Source organism: Anolis carolinensis, chromosome 2, assembly GCF_035594765.1.
Source record: "Anolis carolinensis isolate JA03-04 chromosome 2, rAnoCar3.1.pri, whole genome shotgun sequence".
In the NCBI taxonomy this organism is placed as follows: Eukaryota; Metazoa; Chordata; class Lepidosauria; order Squamata; family Dactyloidae; genus Anolis; species Anolis carolinensis.
Genome location: NC_085842.1, coordinates 200491722 through 200514236, shown reverse-complemented (window position 1 = coordinate 200514236; position 22515 = coordinate 200491722). Strand labels below are relative to the sequence as shown.

The window sequence follows — 22515 nt, the reverse complement described above, 5'->3', positions numbered from 1 at the left end:
AAAAGCAGAATGTGAATCAGAGTGAGGCAGCAGGCAGCCACGTATGTTATCCCCATAGTCTTGGAGAATTATTAAGCCTTTAAACTTCATCCTACCACAGAGGTGCTTTGTACAGAGGTGTTACTTGGGAAGTGTGGGTGGGATTCTGAGGGGAGAGGGGACAACTGATTTTTAAAGGCTATTTAAAGTATATTTTTATATTTTAATCTGTTTTTACCTTAATCCGCACTGTACTATTTACCGGTAATTGTTTTTTAACTTTTGCATTGCACTTTTAAAACTATGACCAAAGTGTGTGATTGTTAGGCGCCTTGAATCCCCACAAGAAGAAAGGCAAGTGTAAAGTTAATAATAATAATAATAATAATAATAATAATAATAATAATAATAATAATAATAATAATAATTTATGTAGTCTAAGCTCAATGGGACCAACAAACCTTCACAATGGTTACTGAAAATTTTAAGAGCCTCTTCCCAAAACAGATTGCTAAAGTGTGAAGCACTGTTTCTACTGGCTTGTGGAGCAAAGGCCTGCTAATGGGAGCGGGCAGCAACATTGTGGCCCTCTCCAAGGTAGAGGAGGCACTTAGTGTCCATCCCTCTTAGAAATCTTACTTCTATAGGAGGCACAGCTTTTAAAGGACACCAAAGAATCACAAACAAGTAGAGACTCCAGCAATGCAGAAGTACTGAACTTAGGGAGAAACGGAACAGAAAAACAATAAAGCAAATCTGATCAGAAAAGACAATCCAAGACAGAGAAGCCAAAACAGATTAAAAGATGAAGCCAAATCAGAAAAATCAACAATCAATCAGAGAAATGCTCAGAAGGGGTTTAACTGATGCTGCTACTACTGTGTCGGACAAAAAAAATGCCGGGTCTAAGTGGCAAGTGTGCTAATATGTCACGCAGTGAGTAGAGGTGACTATTGCCAAAACACTTATGTAATAGCTCTAGAAGTTTCTGAATGATGCACTGTGCGGTAATTCATTCATGTGAGTCAGAGACCATGAAGAAGAAAAATGTATACAAAAAAAGTTTTGTTGCCCAATAATTCTAGTGTTATTTAGTACAATGGTTTTCTAAGTACAAAGTATTTACATGATGGATCATCTGTGAGAATGATACCTATAAAAATACTTACAATATTCTATCCATCATAATCCCACCACAAAACACTGACAAATACAATAGGTAATAATTCAACTATAATTTTGTAAAATAGCAATTTAACAACCTTGCCCTTTTCTGTTCTCATATTTGTTTTCTAAATGCCTTTGCCTAATGTTGATAAAGGCCTCTAAATAGTGTGCAGGCCAAAGTCTTAAGTACGACTAAAGGAAGATGTGGCTATCTAATGCCTCTCAAAAGTATGTAGAAATGGGTGTTTGCTACTAGATTGCATCAGGATCACTAGTGCAAGAACAATATGATAGAAAACAGAATATTTGTGTAAGCACAACTACAAAAAAACAGCAATACAAACCTGCACATTATTTAACTTCCATGACAGTGTACTGCCACCCAGTGGAGTTAACCAGAACTATATCACTATTGATCAGTGGGACTGCAAATTTTAAATGATAAATTAGTCAATTAAAATATTAACTGAGTCATCAGGAAGAACAAATGCTAACCTATGGAGGGTTCCAATTAAGAACACAAATGTATGTGTGCTTTAGGCCATTTTGATTCTGACACTCATTTATTATAACTATATGTACATAATTTTTAATTAAATAAAAGATTTAAACATATTCTATAAATTTGGAGCACACATTCAAAAAAGATTAGCAATTAAAAATGCCAATAAAACTTGCAGTGATTCTTTAAAGATCAGCAAGTTTTATTCAGCATACTGTTTTGTAAACTACAGCTCACCTCTTCAAATCTTAAGGAGACACAGGACTTGTATTTGCTGAATCGAACTAACTTGGCCACAACCATGGAATAAATTCTGATGTGTAAGACAGATTGTGTTAAGAATTCACTATAAAAGATATCCTTCCCATTTCTTAACTGCTAGATATGCACAGTAGATGTTTCCCTGATCACGGTTTCCAATTAAACCAAATGTGGGCAACTTGCAGCTAATGAGAGCTGCAGTCCAACATCATCTGAATTATGGTATTTTCGCTTACTACTAACATGCTTACAATCAAAATTACCTATCCTGTGGCAACTGAGACTGACAGGGGTCCATGGTAAGCTAATAGATAGTAATACCACCACCATGTATTCCAATGTTCTTTTCCTTTTTACCATCTTATCACTTTTGTAAAAATTATTATTTACTAAAGACTATTTTATATCACTTTATTTCATAACATTTTTTAAACATTCCACAGCAGTTTACAATGAAAGACTACCAGATAGATTTTACCAGAAAGTTTAATATATTTCTTTAGGAATGTGATATCACCTAAAGCAGGGAACAACTGTGAGCGCCTGTAGCCCTACAGTTTACATCCACAAAACTAGTCAACAAAAATTAAGGGAGTAGCTTGGTGGACTGGGTAGCAGAAGCACTCTAAGAGGGCAGCAAAAAAAGCTTATTTACTTGTGCTATGTCTATGCACAGGTCAGCTGTTTGTTGTTGCCTTAGGTTTTGTTTTTGTGTTTTTGGCATGTGAAAAGTATGGTAACACTGACACATACATTATAAAATTGCCTAGATCTAGATAAGATGACAGAATTGTGACAAGATGGCAGAATTAGAGATCTTAGTAAATCAATGAACTGAGTTATCTATTTAATATCTCAATAAACAAGAAACCATAAATGACCCATGCTGTTAATGAAATGTTAATGTTAAAATGCTGTTAATGAAAAATAAAATAAAAAATTCCCTGGCATATGACTGGCAGAACTTCAAGTCTCACATTATTTTTGAACTTGTTGGAAAGCAAGGCTGAAACTTACCACTTCTGTTGATGTTTCTGCATGTTCTGAAGTAACATGTTCTTGAAGAGATGTTTCCGTATACCCCATTTTTCCACAATAAGGACAAGTAAAAGACTGTGGCTGCTCTACAGAGAAAGCTTCTCCACCATAGTACAAATCTGGAAGAAAAAAAACATGTGAGGACTCCACCCACAAGCAATAATCATGGCTACAAATATTTGAAATACAGAAACTAAATCAAGCACAGACACCTTGATCCCCTCCAGATACATGGCACCACAAATCCCATCAGTTCCAGTGAAAATAGCCAATCTTTTGCAGAAGCTGTCATCTCAAACATGTATTTTAAAAGCACTAGCTTCCCTATCCCTGTTTTAAATAGAGCTATTCAGAAATTTGGAACAATGTATAATTCCATATATGAAATCACTGTCCAGTGTCCAGTGACCCTTTTCTACTAAGACAAACCAAAATGTCCTCTTTTTTAACTTTATGCTACTAAACATTCTGATGTTGCCTAATTCCATACACTGCTAATTCTATAGTTTAGTTTTTACATGCTTGTAATTTAGGAAAGAAATCAGAAAGCAGAGGCATTTTAGGTTCTAAATTGTTATTTTACACAAAATAATCTTAATTACAATATGCTTAAGAAGGTTAATACTTTAAAACATTTCTACATCTGTCAGAGTGGAAACCAAATTTATATTAGCAACCATTACAACATCTTGAAGATATAATACACATCCTTACTCCAATAAGCAACAGCAGGGCTGTTTTCTTTGCCTGGTTTTACACATGTTGAGTTTATACAATTGGCAAAGCAGCTTTATGCCAACATAAAAAAATGAACCCACCAGCAAGCAATTAACAAACTGAAAAACAAATAACAGTTTACTACAACAGTACAGTGACAATAAAATAATGCTTGCATATAATAATAATAATAATAATAATAATAATAATAATAATAATAAATCTTTATTTATATCCCGCCACCATCTCCCCAGGGGGACTCGGGGCGGCTTACATGGGGCAGTGGCCCAAACAACATAAAAACAAAATATAAGCAACACAATACAATCACAATATAAAAAGATAAAACAATAATACAATATATCAATATAAACAACAATAGAGGATAAAAATTTCATTTAAAACACATAAATGGTAGTTGCCCATGAAAAACAGAATGATATTCTTAGATCCTCCTGAAGTCCTACACTGAAATGAATGTAGAGCAGCAGTATGCCTGGTAGGCTAAGGCCCAAAAATTAAGTTCAGGCATACCTTCTACTGGGCTAAGCAAGTCAGTTCTGGGAAAATACACCACAGAACTCCCACTTTCTCACTCCTTGCCTTTTAAATGTGCCAAAGCAGTATGTCAGGACCAATATTAAAACCAGTTACAGCCAGCCAACAAGTCCCAGAAATCCTGTTGCAACCAAACAGCTTACATTAGGGGTGGGGGAGTACCAGCTGTATTTTCCTCAGTATGTTTCCTCATTAATTAGTTATTTTTCCCATGAAACAAATAGCATTTATGATGGTGTAAGATGAACTTACAACATAACCACTTTTTGAATTCACATTTATGGCTGCTGCACAATGTAGCCCCCCTCCCCCAATCCATCTCAGAAGCACTGATGCCAACATATGCATTTCTGAGATGTATGGGGAGGGAGGTGATGAGTGAACTGACACCCATCCTTCTCACCACAGCAAGGGACCCTACATTACTCTGTAATTGGTAGCTATATCTTATCTTGGTCTATATCTATAATTGCTAAGAAAGCAGGAGAAACCTGACTTCTTAATAGTAATGTTGGCGCCAAAATAAGGAAGACTGAATGAGAGAGGCAAACACAGAAATTTCTTCTCAAACAAAAGAACCTTCCTCAAAACCCACTAAACATAAAGAACTACAGGTAATACTCACAAACAATGCATTTTGAGATGGAAAGGTTACTACCACACAAAACATCAAAAGGAAGACAGTGCTTATTGGCATGCATGCCATTTTTTAGGGTAGTCGCATGATGACCGTTAAGGAAGAAAATAGTATAATAAAGACCACACCTCACAATATTCAGAAGTAACTGCAGCATCCTCTTTTGGAAACAAGATAACAACTCAAGAACTGCTATGAACATTTTTTTGTTTCAAGAGTGCATCTAACATTTGGTCTGGGAAGTAAAATTGCTGGGTTTAGAAAGATTAGTACCATATGGTTTAGCAATTTATGCACAGAAAATTAGGGGTGAAAAAGAATGTGACTGTGCTTCTGTCTTTATTATGGTATTTCCACAGATATCTGGTTGATTCTTCTGTAAAGACTTTTTGTTTGTCCCAGTAGGGGGTTTCTGACAATGCTGCAATAGTTAGGATATCTACAGAACATATGTAACCCAGGGATCTTCCCGAGTCTGGGTCAACACTTCAGCTACTCTTAAATTGCATTCAATCTCCCTCAGGCAGAGCCAATAGCCATTCTTAATTAATTTGAAGTACCCCACCAAAGAGGCTCTTATCTTGGAAAATGTCATCTAAACAAACAGTTAAGACAAGTTGCACTCAGACACAGTTACTATGTTTTCTTATTTCAGACACCTTTAAGAAAGATACTGTTGCATCCATGTTGGAGAAAACCCAACTAATAAACCCAAATATTTCACGTTGTACAGAAGTATTGGGGTAAAACAATGTAATCAACAATAACGACACAATACAAAACAGACGTCAGCATATATCTTCCTGCAGCGCCAGAATAAAAAGCAATACTTTGTAGACAGCCTAGGAAATTTTAGAATGCATAAACCAACCTCTATCTCACAGATTAACCTAAAAAAAGTTCCAGTAAAAGTATTTTCCTCTAAAACAGTATTTTAAATAAGTTCATGGTAATTACTATCCTACAGAAATTTCACTGACCCAGCTGACAACATGTATTTCCATTAACTGGTGTGGACACACTGAAGGAATTCTTGGTCCGTATAAAACAGACAAAATCAGTTCTCTTCTAATTTACAGTCATATTGGGCTTGGTCATCTGGAAAATATTCTAATTTGAATGAGGCATAGGATAAATGATTATATGCAAACCTGTAAAACTCTCAATCCTAAATAGACCAAAAAAGAACAATATTATGTTGCCAAACTGACAGTTTACTGTGGTAAAAGGGTGGAAGGCAATTCTGACAAGACTTTATAAGCTTTGAATAACTCTGATGTAGTGTATGATACAAAGAAAAATATCTGCTTATAATGATGTGCATCACTCAATTTAACAACAAATACAAGGGCACACATAAAACTGATGAGAGTCCATACATATTTACTCTCCCAAAATAAAACAAGTTTTAAAAATTTGTCTATGTTACCAATTGTTTTGAGAGATTTTTCCACTCAACTCTACGAGAATTAAGATTTAAAATTTAATTCTTTGATGTTGTTGCTGTGCTGCTGCTTCAAATCACTGCTGATTTATAGCGACCCTAAGGCAAACTTATCTTGTTTTTTGGGGGTGGGGGGTGGAGGGGACATGATTTGTTCAGAGTGGGTTTGCTTTTGCCTTTCTCTGAGGCTGGATGAGTTTGACTTGCCCATAGTCACCCAAGGAGTTTTTATGGCTGAGTGGGCATTCAAACCTGGCCTTCAGAGTCACATTCAACATTAAGTCACACATGATGGTTCCATTAGCTTCAAAAACTTAAATACAATTTAGAAAAAAAAGAAGGGTGGGCATCTCTTCCATCGTAAGAAATCAAGACTCTCTAGTTTCAAGATGTTAAAATTCAACTTCACAGATGTCAAAATGAAAAGATAGATTCCAAAGACATTTGTAAGTTGAAAGTATTAAACGTTATTACATTTTACACTACCCTACTGGGAGAACCTTCCTAAACTCCCTTGGTTGCAAATGCACTAAAGGCCCTCTGAGTGGACCAGCTCTTTAAAAACTGTGTTCTTTGGAACTATATGGTTCCACAAAAGCATCATAAGGGTTTTGCGGGAAAAAAAATTTCAAATCTTTATTAAAAAACAAAATAGTCCACGGGTTCCATGGGGAAAAAGTCTTCTTAAGGAGTTCCATGACCGAAAATGTTAGGGAACCACTGGGATAGACAAACATAGACCTTTCTACACTGTATGCTACATATTTTGTTGTATTTTCTATTAAGAACTCTCAGTGGTTATTACCTATTCTTAGCATTGCCTTGATCAGGTGGAGCTGCTCACCTGGTGCTTGGCGTCAAAAATTTCAGGTGACAATCCAACACTTTTTATTATTTTTATGTGTTTAGTTGATTTTAGCTGCTATTTTGATAACACTTGTTTTGATGTTCAAAACCTTCTGCTTTAAACAATATACATTTCTGTACTATGGTTCTTTTGTAAGATGATCTGGAAATAATAATTTAAAACTGAACAAAAGTATTTCAAATCAATACTTAAGTTACTGAAATCATGAAAGGTTGTTTCCTCAGAAGAGATAGATTTAAAGACTTACTTTCTATCTGGTGACAGAATTATTTTCCTCCTCTTGCTGCATTAAAAACCTTTCCTTTAAAAATGAACTGTAAATCAACATAAGACATCTCAAGAAACTGAGAAAGGCGCTAAACACTCAGGCCTCCCACAAGTAAACTGCACACTTTAGGAATATTGTATTAACACAATAGAAGATTAGTGGAAATCAGGCTTATATATTTTGTGACACAAAAAGTTTTGCATAAGCACAAAAATGCACTGCCTTGGTTTTAGAAAACTGAAGATAGAACAAGACATAACTGACCTCCAATAAATAAGTTACTTCCATAGACTCTCTTGGCCTGATTCAAACAAAAACATATTTCTATATTCCATGAGCATTCTTAGCTCTTTGTACTCAGTCCAGACTATTTCTCACACCAATATCATAAACACGCTCAGCAGTATTATCCCTATAGTGAAACTGTAATGATAACTGTCATTAATAATCTTAACTTTTACATGGTTGTTGAAGAGAGGATACATGAAGAGGAGCTTGCCAAAAAGTCATCTAGTGAATTAAGGGTTATTATGGGATTTGAACAAATGGCCTTCTGGTTTCATGGCTTAGTGTTCTGGCCACTGCTCTCTCAGGAGTGCATTTCTGCAGAGACAACACAATTGTTGTCCATCCTTTATGCCAGTGTTTCTCAAACTCTGCTCCTTCAAATGTTTTGGACTTCGACTCCCACAATACTTAAAGCTGGTAAGCTGGCTGGTATTTCTGGGAGCTGAAGTCTAAAACACCTGGAGGAACAGAGTTTGAGAAACACTGCTCGATGTATATATTGTACTGTGTGGACTTCACTAACATTACACCTTCCTGCTGGTTTGGCATGGCGGTTACTATGTTGTCTCTCCCATGATTACAGAAATGAGAGTTTCATGAAGCTTTCTGATATGTAGTCTGGTAATTGGAAGTCTTCCTTTATTTCATTTATATACCATTTTACCTTCACAGAAACCTGGGATCAGAATACCTACCTAATGTCATTCACTACACTCTATAGCTATGTGAAGTTACCAACCTGGCTTTCCCGCACACTCGTCCAACATTTTAAGCACATCACCACAGATTTATTTTTATTTTAAAATTTATTTTATCCCTGCATTTCTCTGATATAGAGACTCAAGGTGATTCCTTGTGCTACACTGAACACACAGACCAGAGGAAGATAAGGAACATGCTACGAAAAACTAATGATCCGACTTCCTACAGTACGGAAATCTCAATTTTAGGAATATTGAAAAGATGAATGGGCAAACATAGAATATAGAAGAGAAAAATCTATTCTTCTTTATTGTCCAACTGTGAAATTTCCTTTTCCCATTTCGTATCACTCTGCATTTCGCCTGGGATCTACGAATTAGTCTCCTGTTTTTAACACTGTATCCTGCTTGTTGATTTTAATGATTGTTTTTATCGATGTTGATGTTTTTTACTTTTTAATTGTTTTATTGCTTTGTTACTGTTTTGTTTGTTTTATCGAGCCTGGCCCCATGTAAGCCGCCCCGAGTCCCTTCGGGGAGATGGGGCGGGGTATAAAAATAAAGTTGTTATTATTATTATTATTATTATTATTATTATTATTATTATTATTATTATTATATTATTCTCAGGTAAAGAAATGAATAAAGAGTGCACGACTGCTCTCTTTGAACAGTTCAAGTGCTGTCACAGAAAAGAGGGGCAGGCCTGTTCTCTGCTGTGCTTTAAGTTACAGGAGAGTAGATTTCATTTGAATATCAGAAGGAACTTCTTGACAGTAAGAGCAATTCAGCAATGGAACTATTGCCTAGAAATATGTTGGGTTTTCCTTATCTAGGCATCTTCAAAAAGAGGCTGGACAGCTACCTGCTAGGGAAGCTTTAAGCTGAAGATCTTGCGCTCAGCAGGGGGTTGAATTGTCCTTTCTAGATCTACAATTCTATGAAGGACTCATAATTGGCTAGGGACAAACACATACTGTAATATATGCTGGTAGAGAAAATATGAGCTTGAATTCCTCTGTTAACCCAATGAAGCAAAAGAGGATGATGGATAAACCACACTGAAACATCCTGTATTTGAAAGAATTGCACCCATTCATGTAGTGAAGATGATTCCTATCTTACAATTTAAGCTTCTATATCTGCCCGGTGAATTGAACTTCAAAACAAAATCTTGTCACAAAACAATTATCTTAGTCAATGCTACTGGGATGTAGTAACTACTACACTTACATAAGCAGTGCTTCTCTTATACCTATGCATACGTATATATGCACATAACTGCACGTTTATACACATGCAAATGATCTACACACATCTATATACACAAAAGCACTCATAATCGAATAACCTTCAGCAATTTTGTTTCACGTCTTCAACAGAAAAACAGAAACTGATACAAACAGAAAAAAACATTTAATAATATCCAAGGTAACAATGCGGTCCAAACTATGCATATGAGCCTTCAAGTCATCTATAAATATATGGCAACTGCCTGGATTTCACAAGAATTTTCTTTGGTAATGAATATTCAGACATAGTTTGCTATTGCATTCATTGCATTTGCTATGAAATACAGCCACAGCAGCTGGTTTCCCATCCATGTGATAATCAGGGATAACACTGCTTAGTTTCTGAGATCAGAGGAAATCTGGTGTCTCCAACGTATTGGAAAGCTTTCAGTACTTTCAGTAGTAACAATGGGAAAAAATCCCACAGCAATCTTTGGTTTTCTTTGTAAAGGTGACAATACATTTCTGAAATGTACTATTTTGTCAATTCAATGTTTTTTCTTTGCTCTTATAGCCTTACGGTTTGAATCAATTTTTACCCTTAACACTCTAATTTCACCTGCCATACCTCTTCCCTCTTCTAAAAAGGCGCAAGCTATTACTGATCTCCTACCATATATTTTAGATTTTTCTAAAAATTAAAAGCATCACCACTCAAGAAGACAACAAGAGAGCAAGAAAGTATAATCAAGTTTGCATTTTAAGTAAGCACGTTGCTTTGCTTGCAAATTACTGCAACTGCTTACAGAAGTATCTTCATTCCCTTTCCATCTTTCTAGCTATACTGATTCAGAATTATGAGTTCAATTAACCTTACTTCCAAATAAATATCCATCAGGTGGCCACCTTAAACCATAACCCACTAGAAAGTAGAAGGAGACTTATGAGCAAGATTAGTTTAATAAACATCCCAAATTGTATTTTGCAAATTTATGATACGGGCAAAATTGCCAAATAAAAATGAGAATTACTTACCAAAATCTACTCTTGTTAGTATGCACTGCATTGGATGGTCAGTTGTATGCCTTGTCGTTGTTGCACCACTTTCATAACAAGATGCACACAGATCGTAATCGTAGCAAATTAAACACTTGTATCTGCGACCTCGAAAATTTCCTTTTAAACATGCATCGCAGCTGACACCTGCAACCAAATAAAAGTTCATTATCTACAAATGATACATTTCTGTGATAAGCTCTTCACCTGGAAATGCCCACATCTTTTTAATGACTTTAACTACTATATATATTGACTGTTGTTATTGTCCTAAAGAAGGGAGGGGAAGTATTTTAACCTGAATTAAAAAATACTCACATTTTGATATCACTATGATATGTAAACAAAACAAAACCAAATGTTTGAATTTTAAATCATGCCTTATTCTTTAACCTGAAAACACAAGCTTATTTTTCCCTATGGGCCTGGCTCATTTTAACACACACTATTTCAAAATATACCCTGCTACAATATCAAGATTATTTTAAAAACAAAACACTGCACAAAAATACTGCCCTTGGTTCCTATGAGAAATTTTATTCTTGAGAATCAATTGTGCATGACATGAAGATCAAAAATATACATACACACCTTCAATGCTAGCAGAAATGTGCTGGCTGTTCATTTACATTTTTAAAGTAGAACAAACCAAAAGATATTTACAATCGCTTCATATTTCACCTACAAAATATCAGTGCTATATTCTGATACACCTACCAAAATATAGAATCCTGTTTTCCACCAATAACACAAAGTTTCCCTCACTAGTAACAACAGTACTATTTGCCTTATTTTAATTTGGGAAAATACTGATGATAAAACAATTGAGAAACATTTTGGCACCCTGTAAAAAAACACAAACCATCCAGCTGTGCAAGAGAGGAATTAAATTCATTTGCATGTATATGTATACAAACACAAATTATGCATCTTTTTCTCAAAAATGTTCTACTGCCCTATACCAAAGACTAAATTCTTCTACGACACCTTCATTTAATTTAACAAAAACTAAAATAAAATTTTGATTAATATCACATGACCTAGACTGCAATCTCCAGTACATGACTGAGTTTAATTGCAGAATTATAACTAAATGGTCTACTTCTATGCTTCTCTTCAATCCCTCCTAATTTTTTCCATGCATCATAATCAAGAGTTTTAAAGATGGAGGAAGTTTGAACGCTTCTGTAGAATTACATTGCTGCCTCCAAATTTCAGATTTTATTTCATTCTTATGCCACAATGTTCACATTCTTTTCAAATAAACAAACAAAAAGGATTTCATAATAACTGTATTGACTAAAAACCTGCAAGATAGATAAATAAATGATAGCGAGTAGCTGAACTGAAAACGTGATGGAATAGATTTCAATTAAATGTACTTATAATGGAACAGGATGCACATTTGTATTCAAGAATAAACCCACTGAGTTTAAAGAATTTTTTGTGATGTAAAGATGTTTCACACTGCAGTGCTGGTGTACAGTGATACCTTGACTTAAAAGTTTAATTCGTTCCATGGCTGAGCTCTTAAATCAAAACGTTCTTATCTCAAAGTGAATCTTATCAATTAAAATGCCATAAATCCATTTCGGCCCCCTGAACCCCCCTCCATTTTTGTTATGTGTTTTTAAATAAGAAAATGTACTTGATAAATAATAAATAATGTATAAATGCACATCCGCGTGGAACAATAAAAAAGAAAGATAAACTTTAAAATGGTAGAAGCACCTAGTTGTGAAAAGGACACACATTTGAGGCAACAAAACCTGTACATTCACATGGAACAAAGTGAAGAGGCAGAAGCATCCTTTTCTTCATACTTTACTCATTCCAGCCCTCTTCCCTCTGGCTTTCAGTCCCTCTCTCTCTTCATGAAGCCAAACATACCAGGAATAAAAACCGCACAACATCACCTAACCCAAAGTTCCTCAAAGCGGTCAAGAGCATGAGGCATGGAGGCTGTTCCCTTGATGCCTCAAAGCCCTGTACTCTCACGCTAGTGCTCACTCTGGGGCTCCCTCTAGTGTTAGCTCTTAATTCAAAACACACCTCTTATGTCAAAGTGAAACCTAGACCAAGTGACAGCTCTAAATTCAAAATGCTCTTCAGTTGGGATGCTCTTGGGACACTCTTAAGTAGAGGTTCCACTGTAGTTTAAACCTAACATTTAAATGTAAAGCTTAGAATTTAGTGCTGCTGCTACTACTACTGGAGTATATAGAAGTATTTCAAGACATGATTATTCAACAGTGCACATTTCAATTACATTATACATTATTTCATAAATCTAATTAAGAACATAGTGAATATACACAGTAGATGACAAATTAGGTAGTTGGAAGAGGTACAATAATGGTCAGATCTGAAGTCAAAGTTATAATTAACATTTTTAGACTATTATTCCTAGGGAGCACAAATATTTATACACATGGCTTTTTAGCCATGGTCAAATAAACATATTTAACACTGTTTGATGACTTCCATCATGAATAATCTATATTTCTAAGTCTGGAAAAGGTAATGCAGAAAAATACAGTCATTAAAAACAGTTCCCTCCACATCTGTGACTCATGCACAAGTTGCACTACACTAGGTCTTCTCAGTCAAGGAGTAAGTTATAATCTAGTATCAAGATGTCAGGTAACCTGCACTTTAATGGGTATTAATATAAACAATCCAGATCTTTCTGGCAGTTTAACATTCCACAAATCACCCTTTTACAACTCTGAACAAGCTCCCACTACCTCCTACAAAGCTTCTTCAATCAAAATAAGTAACTTATTGTGATGCCTCATGGGCCTTGTAGTCCTGTTCCTAGTACTATTGTGGCAGATGAAGATGAAAACATAGGGTTTTCGCCGGTTCAACAAGAGCTGGAGTCTCTTCACCTGCCGGATGTTGATGTTTGCCCTCAAGAATTCAGTAAAACAGGCCTTGGGCAGAACTCCCCTCCGTTTCCCAGGAAGGAATCTTATTCTAGAGACAGGGGAGTTAGAGAGGCCCAATGGAGGAGTTCACGGATTGCTGCCAAACAACAGACTGATTAGGCCTGCTTCCCTTGGGAAATTCTAAGGAGTCTTGCATCTGGACAGAGTTGGATTTCGCTTCTTGTTCTCTAGGAAAAGAGACTTGTTGGTGGGAAAACGAGACCCAATATAGGTGTTTGGCGCGGGAGATTCTTTGCGGAGTCAATTGATCACCTTCAGGAGAGAGATCGTGTGTGGACTTCGTAACCCCAGTTCCTTGCTTCCCGGATCAAGCTTCAAGCCTTGCCTTGCCTTGCGGTATAACCACGGACCCTGCTCCATGCTTCATGTTTTGCCTTGTTTCCAGTCACGGACCTAGCCAAGAATCAAGTTTATTTCCAGCCTTGTTGTCAAGCTTCATTGGACTCTAAGACTCTGGCGTTTCCCCACACTATTGCTTGGCAAAAGTGTGTGTTTCGGTCAAGTGGATTAAAACTTTGAACTCTAATATCATTTATTGGACAATACATTTTTGGACTATATTCGACCTCATTTGAAAGGTCTGCTTCTGAACTATATTCTTCACTTGTTTTTATTGCTTTTATATATTTCCTTAATAAAGATATTAGATAGAGATTGGCCTCTGTGTACGGTTATTGGTGCCCAGCAGCCAGGGACCTGACACTTATTTACCAACAAAATCTAGCAGAGTAATGGTATTTCCACCTTCCATTCAAAAATCTGCGTAACAGAATTTTTATTCATGAATCTGTCACAGACAGAAATTCTAGAACCACAACTTAATGTGACTAGTTTTAAAAAAGTTCAAAGGGGTTCAAAGTATCATTTCAAACGCATGTTTCCTATCTCCAAGAATAATATGTTATAATCTCAAGATAATTTGTTGTACCTATAAACTGTCATGCTATGAAAAGGTTAAAATGCCCACAAATAAAGGGATTACTTCACTCTTAAACCATCTTTCCTAAGGGCAAGATAAACCTCACAGGACAATTTTGGCTGGTACTAACTATATTGATTGTCTCTGGGTGCAATGCTAACCAATATCTTAATATTATAAGAACAAGAAAGGAGATTCCACCTGAACATCAGGAAGAACTTCCTCACTGTGAGGGCTGTTCGGCAGTGGAACTCTCTCCCCCGGACTGTGGTGGAGGCTCCTTCCTTGGAAGCTTTTAAGCAGAGGCTGGATGGCCATCTGTCGGGGGTGCTTTGAATGCGATTTCCTGCTTCTTAGCGGGGGGTTGGACTAGATGGCCCATGAGGTCTCTTCCAACTCTACTATTCTATGACTCTATGACTCTATGACAAAGTAATATTCTTCTCAGTGGTGGCTCCTCGGCTGTGGAACTCCTTCCCTGATGATATCCGGCAGGCTCCATCCCTTTTGAGTTTTAGAAAGAAAGTGAAGACCTGGCTATGTGAGTAAGCGTTCAAATAATAAGTTTTGTTGGCTTCGACTCGGTCTGGACTAAGGTTTATGTACCAGGTTTTTGTGGATGAATGGCTCAAGTATTTTGTATTGTTTTAAATCTGTATTTAATTGCTTATGTTTTTATTCTTTTGTATTATTGTGTATTGGCATCGAATTCTGCCAGTTTTGTAAGCCACCCTGAGAAGGGCGGGATAGAAATGATGGAAATAAATAAATAAATAAATAAAAGCAAGTTTTGAGAGTAATTTGAGCATTGGACTACAACTCTGGAGACTAGGGTTTGCATCTCTGCTCAGCTAAAGACACACAAATCTTGCCTAGAAAACCTCATGACAGGTGTACCTTAGGGTCACTATAAGTCAGAAATGACTTGAACACCAACAAATCTTACATAAATTTGCTTGCCCCTCACTCCCATGCTAAGATACGTGGGTTTCAGAAGTTTTCTTTTCATTTCAGCTTAACCAGTAAAGCATGTCATCCAAAATTCAAAACCTTGTTAATTTTATCAATGGTTGATAGAAAACTAACAAGCTACACAAACTACTATGTAAAACTGAGTTGTTTCCACTAAAGAACAGCTAAGGTCTACCAAATTTGGGTAACATCCATTACCATAATCAACTTAAAAAGAGAGTTAAAGTTTCCAAAATCCTCCTCATAGCCATGCTAGAGCATAAGGAGAAGATAGGAACATAAGTAAGTTAGTTTTGTAAAGTTACCATTTGTTTTTGCACTATGGCTGAACTAAACACCAACACGAGAGGGGTGAAACCATACAGTAGCATAGCAAAACTCTAGCGCAGGTTCTCCTGTAATAAAATAAGAGCTCTGATGGAATGAACTTGGCTCACTCCAGAAAATGTGTGTGCATGGGTAGAGGAATAGCTAATTCAAAACAAAATTACAACTGATGTTAACTTACACACATTTCTGAACAAAACTGGGGTTCCTTTTCTAGGCTAATAACAGAGAAACAATTAGAGACCTAGAAATATGAAGGACAGCAGGCCTACTTATTACACGAGCTCGTTGAACAGAATTGATTTGGAGACCTAGAAATGCCTAAAGAAGTGTTCTCTCTAGACATCCAGTATGATTGTATGGTCAACTTACACTGGACGTTCTGCCAGAAGTTGATAATAGAATTGTGCTGGCAACCTAGAGTGGCCTAGCTATTTTCTAGGTCCTTCAGAGCGATTCTATTAAATGTTTCCGCCAGAAGCCCCAAACACTGTTTATTTCAAATAAGAAAAACAGATTCAGATTATGCAAAAATTGTACTACATAAAGGGTCCTTGAAATGACAGTGTAGGGTACATAGGACTACTGTATACCACAGCAGGTGCTAATAAAATAATCAGAGCACAGCATCCACTGCTCACCTATTATCATTATTTTTATTATTTATTTATTTATCTCTCCTGAAGGGCTCAATTCCACTTACTCTCCACATTGAAGCAACAGCCTCCACCCACCCAAAGGCTAATTTGAAAGATGATGGCAGTCACATGTTGCAAGAGATTGAAACAATTTAACAGAGACTCCAAGCATCCAAGAGTTTAGAAACTGGTGTATGAAAGTTAGTAAAATAGACTGAAAATAGGAATGACATAAATGAATGTAGCTTAAACAACTGTTAAGAACCTGAGACTTCAATGAACAAACAAAAGCATGTCCCTGGAATGCTGCCATGTTGTCCATTAGGGCTGTGCAAAATTTCGATTCTCCATCCTAGGTTGGATCTAATTTGTTAGATCCGTGCATATGATGTGATATCTAACGTGTGGGCATTGCCCACGCCTAAAATTTAAGAATCAAAACTTTTATCTGGTATTTTTTCTTAGTTACATAAATGTCGTCTTCAAAACATGTAGGCCGTTTGACCAATAAATATGAAAGAATTTAACATTTTTTAATCAGAGGTGACAGAAAAGCATTGACTTTTACAGATTTATTTAGCAGAACTAGACATAAGAATTCCTTTTTCATTAATTTCATTTTTGAAAGTGAAATTACAAGACATTTTGTTGTAGAGTCCCACCTGTCTATCTACCATATCTCTACCAATTCAGGACTTGGTCAGACTCCGACACATATAAGCAATCCCTAAGTTACAAAGCAGATACATTTTGTAAGTTCGTTCTTAAGCTGAATTTATATCTAAGTCAGAACAGGTACACTTTTTAATGTAACTACAGCCATATATATAAAGATATACACATTAGCTTCAGATAGCATGGGGAAGGGTTAACACCCCTGTAACTTTTTTTTTTTTTTGCTGTTTGTTCCCCTGTTCAGAAGACTTCACCTCACTTTCTGTTGCTATGATAATTGGATTTTGAAAAAAATCACATGTGGAAACAAGAATGAGTCGGAAAGCTTCAGTGGAAACATCTTTACCACACAATTCTTTCAGGAGTGAATTCCCTTCAGAAGGGTAGATTGCTCTCACTTCCTGTTGTCTCACTCCCATTCTTAACAATTCATATCTTGTGTACCCAAACCTACATCAACCACATAGAAAAAGAACTACTGACAGACTCAGAATAATATTGAAATTTGCAACACATTTTTTAAAATAGACAAATGGTTCCATATCAACTCAGTAGAATTCCAGGTTTATTTTGTATTCCTTTCTAAAGCATGAAATCTACCTTTTTGGAGCCACCACATACTTGATTTTCATTAAGCTATCCACAACCATTTCCAAGTCAGCCACAGAACAATCAGAACACTTTAGCACATATGACATTAAATATGTTTCACTGCAATGCTTGTCACTTTGCATTTCACTGCTCTCCGGTAACTCTAGATAATTCATGAACAAGCTAAAAAGCACCAGTCTTCATTTGCACTCTTGGGAACTCCACTGCAGGACTGATACCTTATTCCTGATTTCTGTTTTCTCTTTAACCAATTTCTAATCAATAATAATGTAGAATATGGCATGGAAACAGTCAATATGGCGGCTACTTCTACTATAAAGGCAATGTTTAGACTAGGGGTTCTCAAACTTGTTCAGCTGTGGAGTCCTTTATGAAACAAGTTTCTTGTGGAGCCCGAATAAATGTTTGTATATTTTATTATATATTATATTGTGTATAATGTGTGTGTGTGTGTGTGTGTGTGTGTGTGTGTGTGTGTGTGTGTATATATATATATATATATATATATATATATATATATATATATATATATATCAGTAATAGGAGCAACCCCAGGGGCCATCCAGTCTAACCCCCTTCTCCCATGCAGCAAAAACACAACCAAAGCACCCCCAACAGATGGACACTCATCTGGCTTTTGTAATAATAATAACTATTCAAATTCCATACATTGACTGTCTAAACCTGGCTCAACTGTGTGTCAGGGTACATCATTTGTGCTATCGTTATTCCTGTTTTTCTTTGTTATAATGCAATATTGTGGGGGCTTTTAAATTTTAATTTTAATTAAATTACCCTGAGCCAAGAGGTTAGTTTGGTGAGTCTACAGCAGACATGGGCAAACTTAGACCCTCCAGGTGTTTTGGACTTCAACTCCCACCATTCCTAATAGCCGGCTGTTTGGAATTGTGGAAGTTGAAGTCCAAAAACACCTGGAGAGCCAAGGTTCGCCCATGTCTGGTCTACAGCATAAATTTTTATATGTACATGATTGCTGGAATTTCTTTTTAAGGGAATTCAAACTGGTTCTGTCTTCATTGCATTTTCAACAGAATGTCAAAACTATTATTTTGCCATGTCTTTGGCTTTGAAAATTGCTTTTGGTCTTTATTTCTTGATACTGTGTTTCTGCACCATTTCTATACAGCAATTTTATTCACTTGGGGCCCCTAGTTTGTATTAAAATAATTAATAAATAATTGTAATGGTAATAAAATTTGGTCTGTAAGCAGCACTTGTAAACCTTCCTGATATTTAAAAGAATAAAAGGTGGTATAAAATAATTTCAATAAATAAAAAACTCTATTTTAGGCTCTGTTTGAAAGATTCATCACAACTGAGATAGCACTCCCTAACCAGCATAAGCAAGAGAAGGCCTTATGTTATTACTGTATAGGCTTATTTGTTTATGTGCTCACAAATTTCATAAGTGAATAATGTTTCATCCATTATCCACTCAAGTACATTCTATGTAGAACGTTTAAAATTGTCTATCACTGACTTCAATTCAAAACTCTGTTCAGATTTTAAAATAACTACCATAATTGTTCTTAAATAATTAATGTTGGAAATGTTTTAAAGTTACAGAAATGTTGCAGGTCTAGGTTATGTTCCAATGTGAATAGAAATTCCCCAAGATGAATCATAAATTTGGTTTTATGTGAGTTTGGTTTGTAGCCTGAAACACAATGAAACTCCCAAATGCTCGCCTTAGTTTTTAATCAGTAAAGTAACTATATTGATTTAGATTTAACAGATAGCTGCATTAAGTGAATCAAAACTTAGAAAGAAGCTGAATTTATATTTTATTACCTGAATGCTATTGTTCAATCCCAATTAGAGGGAGCCCCTGGTGGCCTAGTTGACTAAAGCCTCGTGACTTGAAGGTTGGGTTGCTGACCTGAAAGCTGCCAGGTTCGAATCCCACCCAGGGAGAGCGTGGATGAGCTCCCTCTATCAGCTCCAGCTCCATGCGGGGACATGAGAGAAGCCTCCCACAAGGATGGTAAAAAACATCAAAAACATCCAGGCGTCTCCTGGGCAACGTCCTTGCAGACGGCCAATTCTCTCACTCCAGAAGTGACTCAAGTTGCTCCTGACACAAAAATCCCAATTACAGTAGAGTCTCACTTATCCAAGCTAAACGGGTCGGCAGAAGCTTGGATAAGCGAATATCTTGGATAATAAGGAGGGATTAAGGAAAAGCCTATTAAACATCAAATTAGGTTATGATTTTACAAATTAAGCACCAAAACATCATGTTATACAACAAATTTGACAGGAAAAGTAGTTCAATACGCAGTAATGTTATGTTGTAATTACTGTATTTACCAAAATATCACGACATATTGAAAACATTGACTATAAAAATGGCTTGGATTATCCAGAGGCTTGGATAAGCGAGGCTTGGATAAGTGAGACTCTACAGTATAACAAAGCCATGTACTCCACTTTTGAATGGTTGGTCAACACTTATATACAGTCTACTGATTCAATGAGTCTATTTTAGCTGGGATCAATCTCATATGCTGACTTGAATGCTCTTTAACCAAGTGCTCGTGTTTTTGTAGGGACCATTTAGTTTTCTGCCATGTTCATAAGATTCTGAAAAATAGTCTTTGCAGGTATCCACAACCTTGTGTCAGGTTCTATAACTTAGAATAGTATTAAAAGAACAAAAAGATTACTTTTTTCTTAGCACTGGCAAGAATTTAACAACTGAAAGACTGAATTCTATTAAATGGCTTTTTGACTTAAGATTTAATTAATTCAACACTATAATTGAGTCTTCTAACATTAATACTATATTATCTACAAAGCCACTCCACAAAGAGAAAGAAAAAATTTCACTGGTTACAGTACTGAAAGATTGATCTAGTTAAATGGGAAGAATTCTGTGCTAAATCATGTTTCTAATTGTAGCTTTCTGAAAGTAGAATCCCTGAATGTCTGTTTACTAACAAAAATACAAATTACAAAAAAGCCTGGAGAAGTAACACTTATTGTCTGCCTCAAATGAAGTACCCATAAGAGATGTAATTTAATATAGTATGTTAAAATCAGTGTATGGCTATGTATATGCATGCCTTCAGGTTGCGGTTGACCTATGGTGACCCTGCAAATTTCATAAGGTTGTCTTAGGCAATGATACTCAGAGAGGTTTTTGACAGTTTCTTCCTCTGAAATTTACTCCTATAATTAATTCAAGGAGGTATTTGTCTAAGCAGAACCACGGCCTGAAAATCAAATGTATTGTGTGTTGTGCCATAATCACAATGAAAAACAGATGTCAATTCAACTGGAAAAGGGTTTCCTATAGTAACAGGGTTTTATTGAGAATGGACTTAGCCTCTTGTCCAAATTGGTTGGGCGGGTGTCAGTGTATCAGTACAGTAAGTTTGCATATTAAACAAGCTCATAGTATGTGGGTTCAACTATAAATGAAGAGCCCCCTAGTGCCAAACTCTTGAAAATAGTCACCTCCCTGAATGCCAAATCCAGTGGGAAGCCTGGCCATGTGGAATCATACATCCCTCTCAGCAGAGGAAGGGGCCTGTCTACTTCATCTGCTCAGTTAGTTGCACTTCTCTTCTATCAGCAGAGGAAGGAGACAAACACCTTTCTTTGAGAAAAAATGTCACTTGGCTGCACTTCTCTTGGCCGGATAATAAATAAACACATGAGAGAGGGGTATTTTTGTGGCTATATGTTTTTTCAGTTTTCATTGACATTCTGGCTGAGGAACTATCTCCCTGGAAAGGGGATTCCAGATTTTAAATCCAAATCATATTATGCAGAAGTTTTAGAAATTGTAAAGAAAATGTCTGCAGAAAGTAAAAAGTATTTCACGTTGACTATATGTGTACATGCATTTCCGTGTTTGCACATATCTCTGATACTATGTAGTTGGCAAGTATGTGCTGATGTTTCTAGCCAAAATATTAAATAACATATTCTACGGAGTATAACATAGAAAAAATATTGTATTTTTCCTCTTAGCAGACAATGCAAAAATCAAGTGCACCCTGAGATATCATGACATTTAATGACACTCACTGTTTAATAACAGCTAAGAACTTTGCACACCTTACTCATTAAATATCTTTCATGCCAGACTATGCAGGGATTTGGAAAGTTGGTGAAAGAGAAACAGATTATATCATGCTACCTTCATGAACATTATTTCTGGCTGGCTTTCTTAGCAACTTATATGTTACATTTAGAAAAACTGGTGACTTTTTCCCTCTGTAAGACTGATGGACTTACCAGAGCTTTATCACAGACTAAAGGAATTTGACAGATTACTGGCAGACCTTTCATTTCCCCCCTTCCAATGTGAAATCAAGAGACAAAAAACAGTAGCCATTGAGAATAGCTTCTCTATATTCTTTGGTTTCCTGCAACCTGTCTTAGTGAGAGAAGAAGGAGCCCATGATAGCATGTTGTGACATGATTGTAAGATCTATATATAAAAAAGGGTAATGAAATTTCAGCCTAGGACAAAACAACAAAACTACACATCCCAGAAAGACTAAACTTGGCAGCACAACCCCTCATCCATGCCTCTACGTTCATACAACAAGAAGAAAAGAAAATTAAAATCCTAATTAGAGGGAGAAGAATAATTGTTTTTATCCAATTGCTGCCAGTTAGAAGGCTAAGCTCCGTCAGGGGAAAACCTTTACCCTTTACCTTAACTACCACC

At 36.1% G+C, this 22515-nt stretch overlaps 1 protein-coding gene across 1 annotated transcript in view; it reads right to left on the bottom strand.

Moving 5' to 3' along the window:
- Positions 1-22515, bottom strand: part of kcmf1 (potassium channel modulatory factor 1) — a 55981-nt gene that overhangs the window by 14001 nt on the left and 19465 nt on the right. Inside the window, exons 2-3 of the mRNA XM_008118710.3 lie at positions 10696-10863; positions 2927-3066 (exon numbers count right to left, since the gene is read on the bottom strand). Of these exons, the coding sequence (XP_008116917.1) occupies positions 2927-3066; positions 10696-10863 (308 nt within the window). The remainder of the gene's footprint in view (positions 1-2926; positions 3067-10695; positions 10864-22515) is intronic.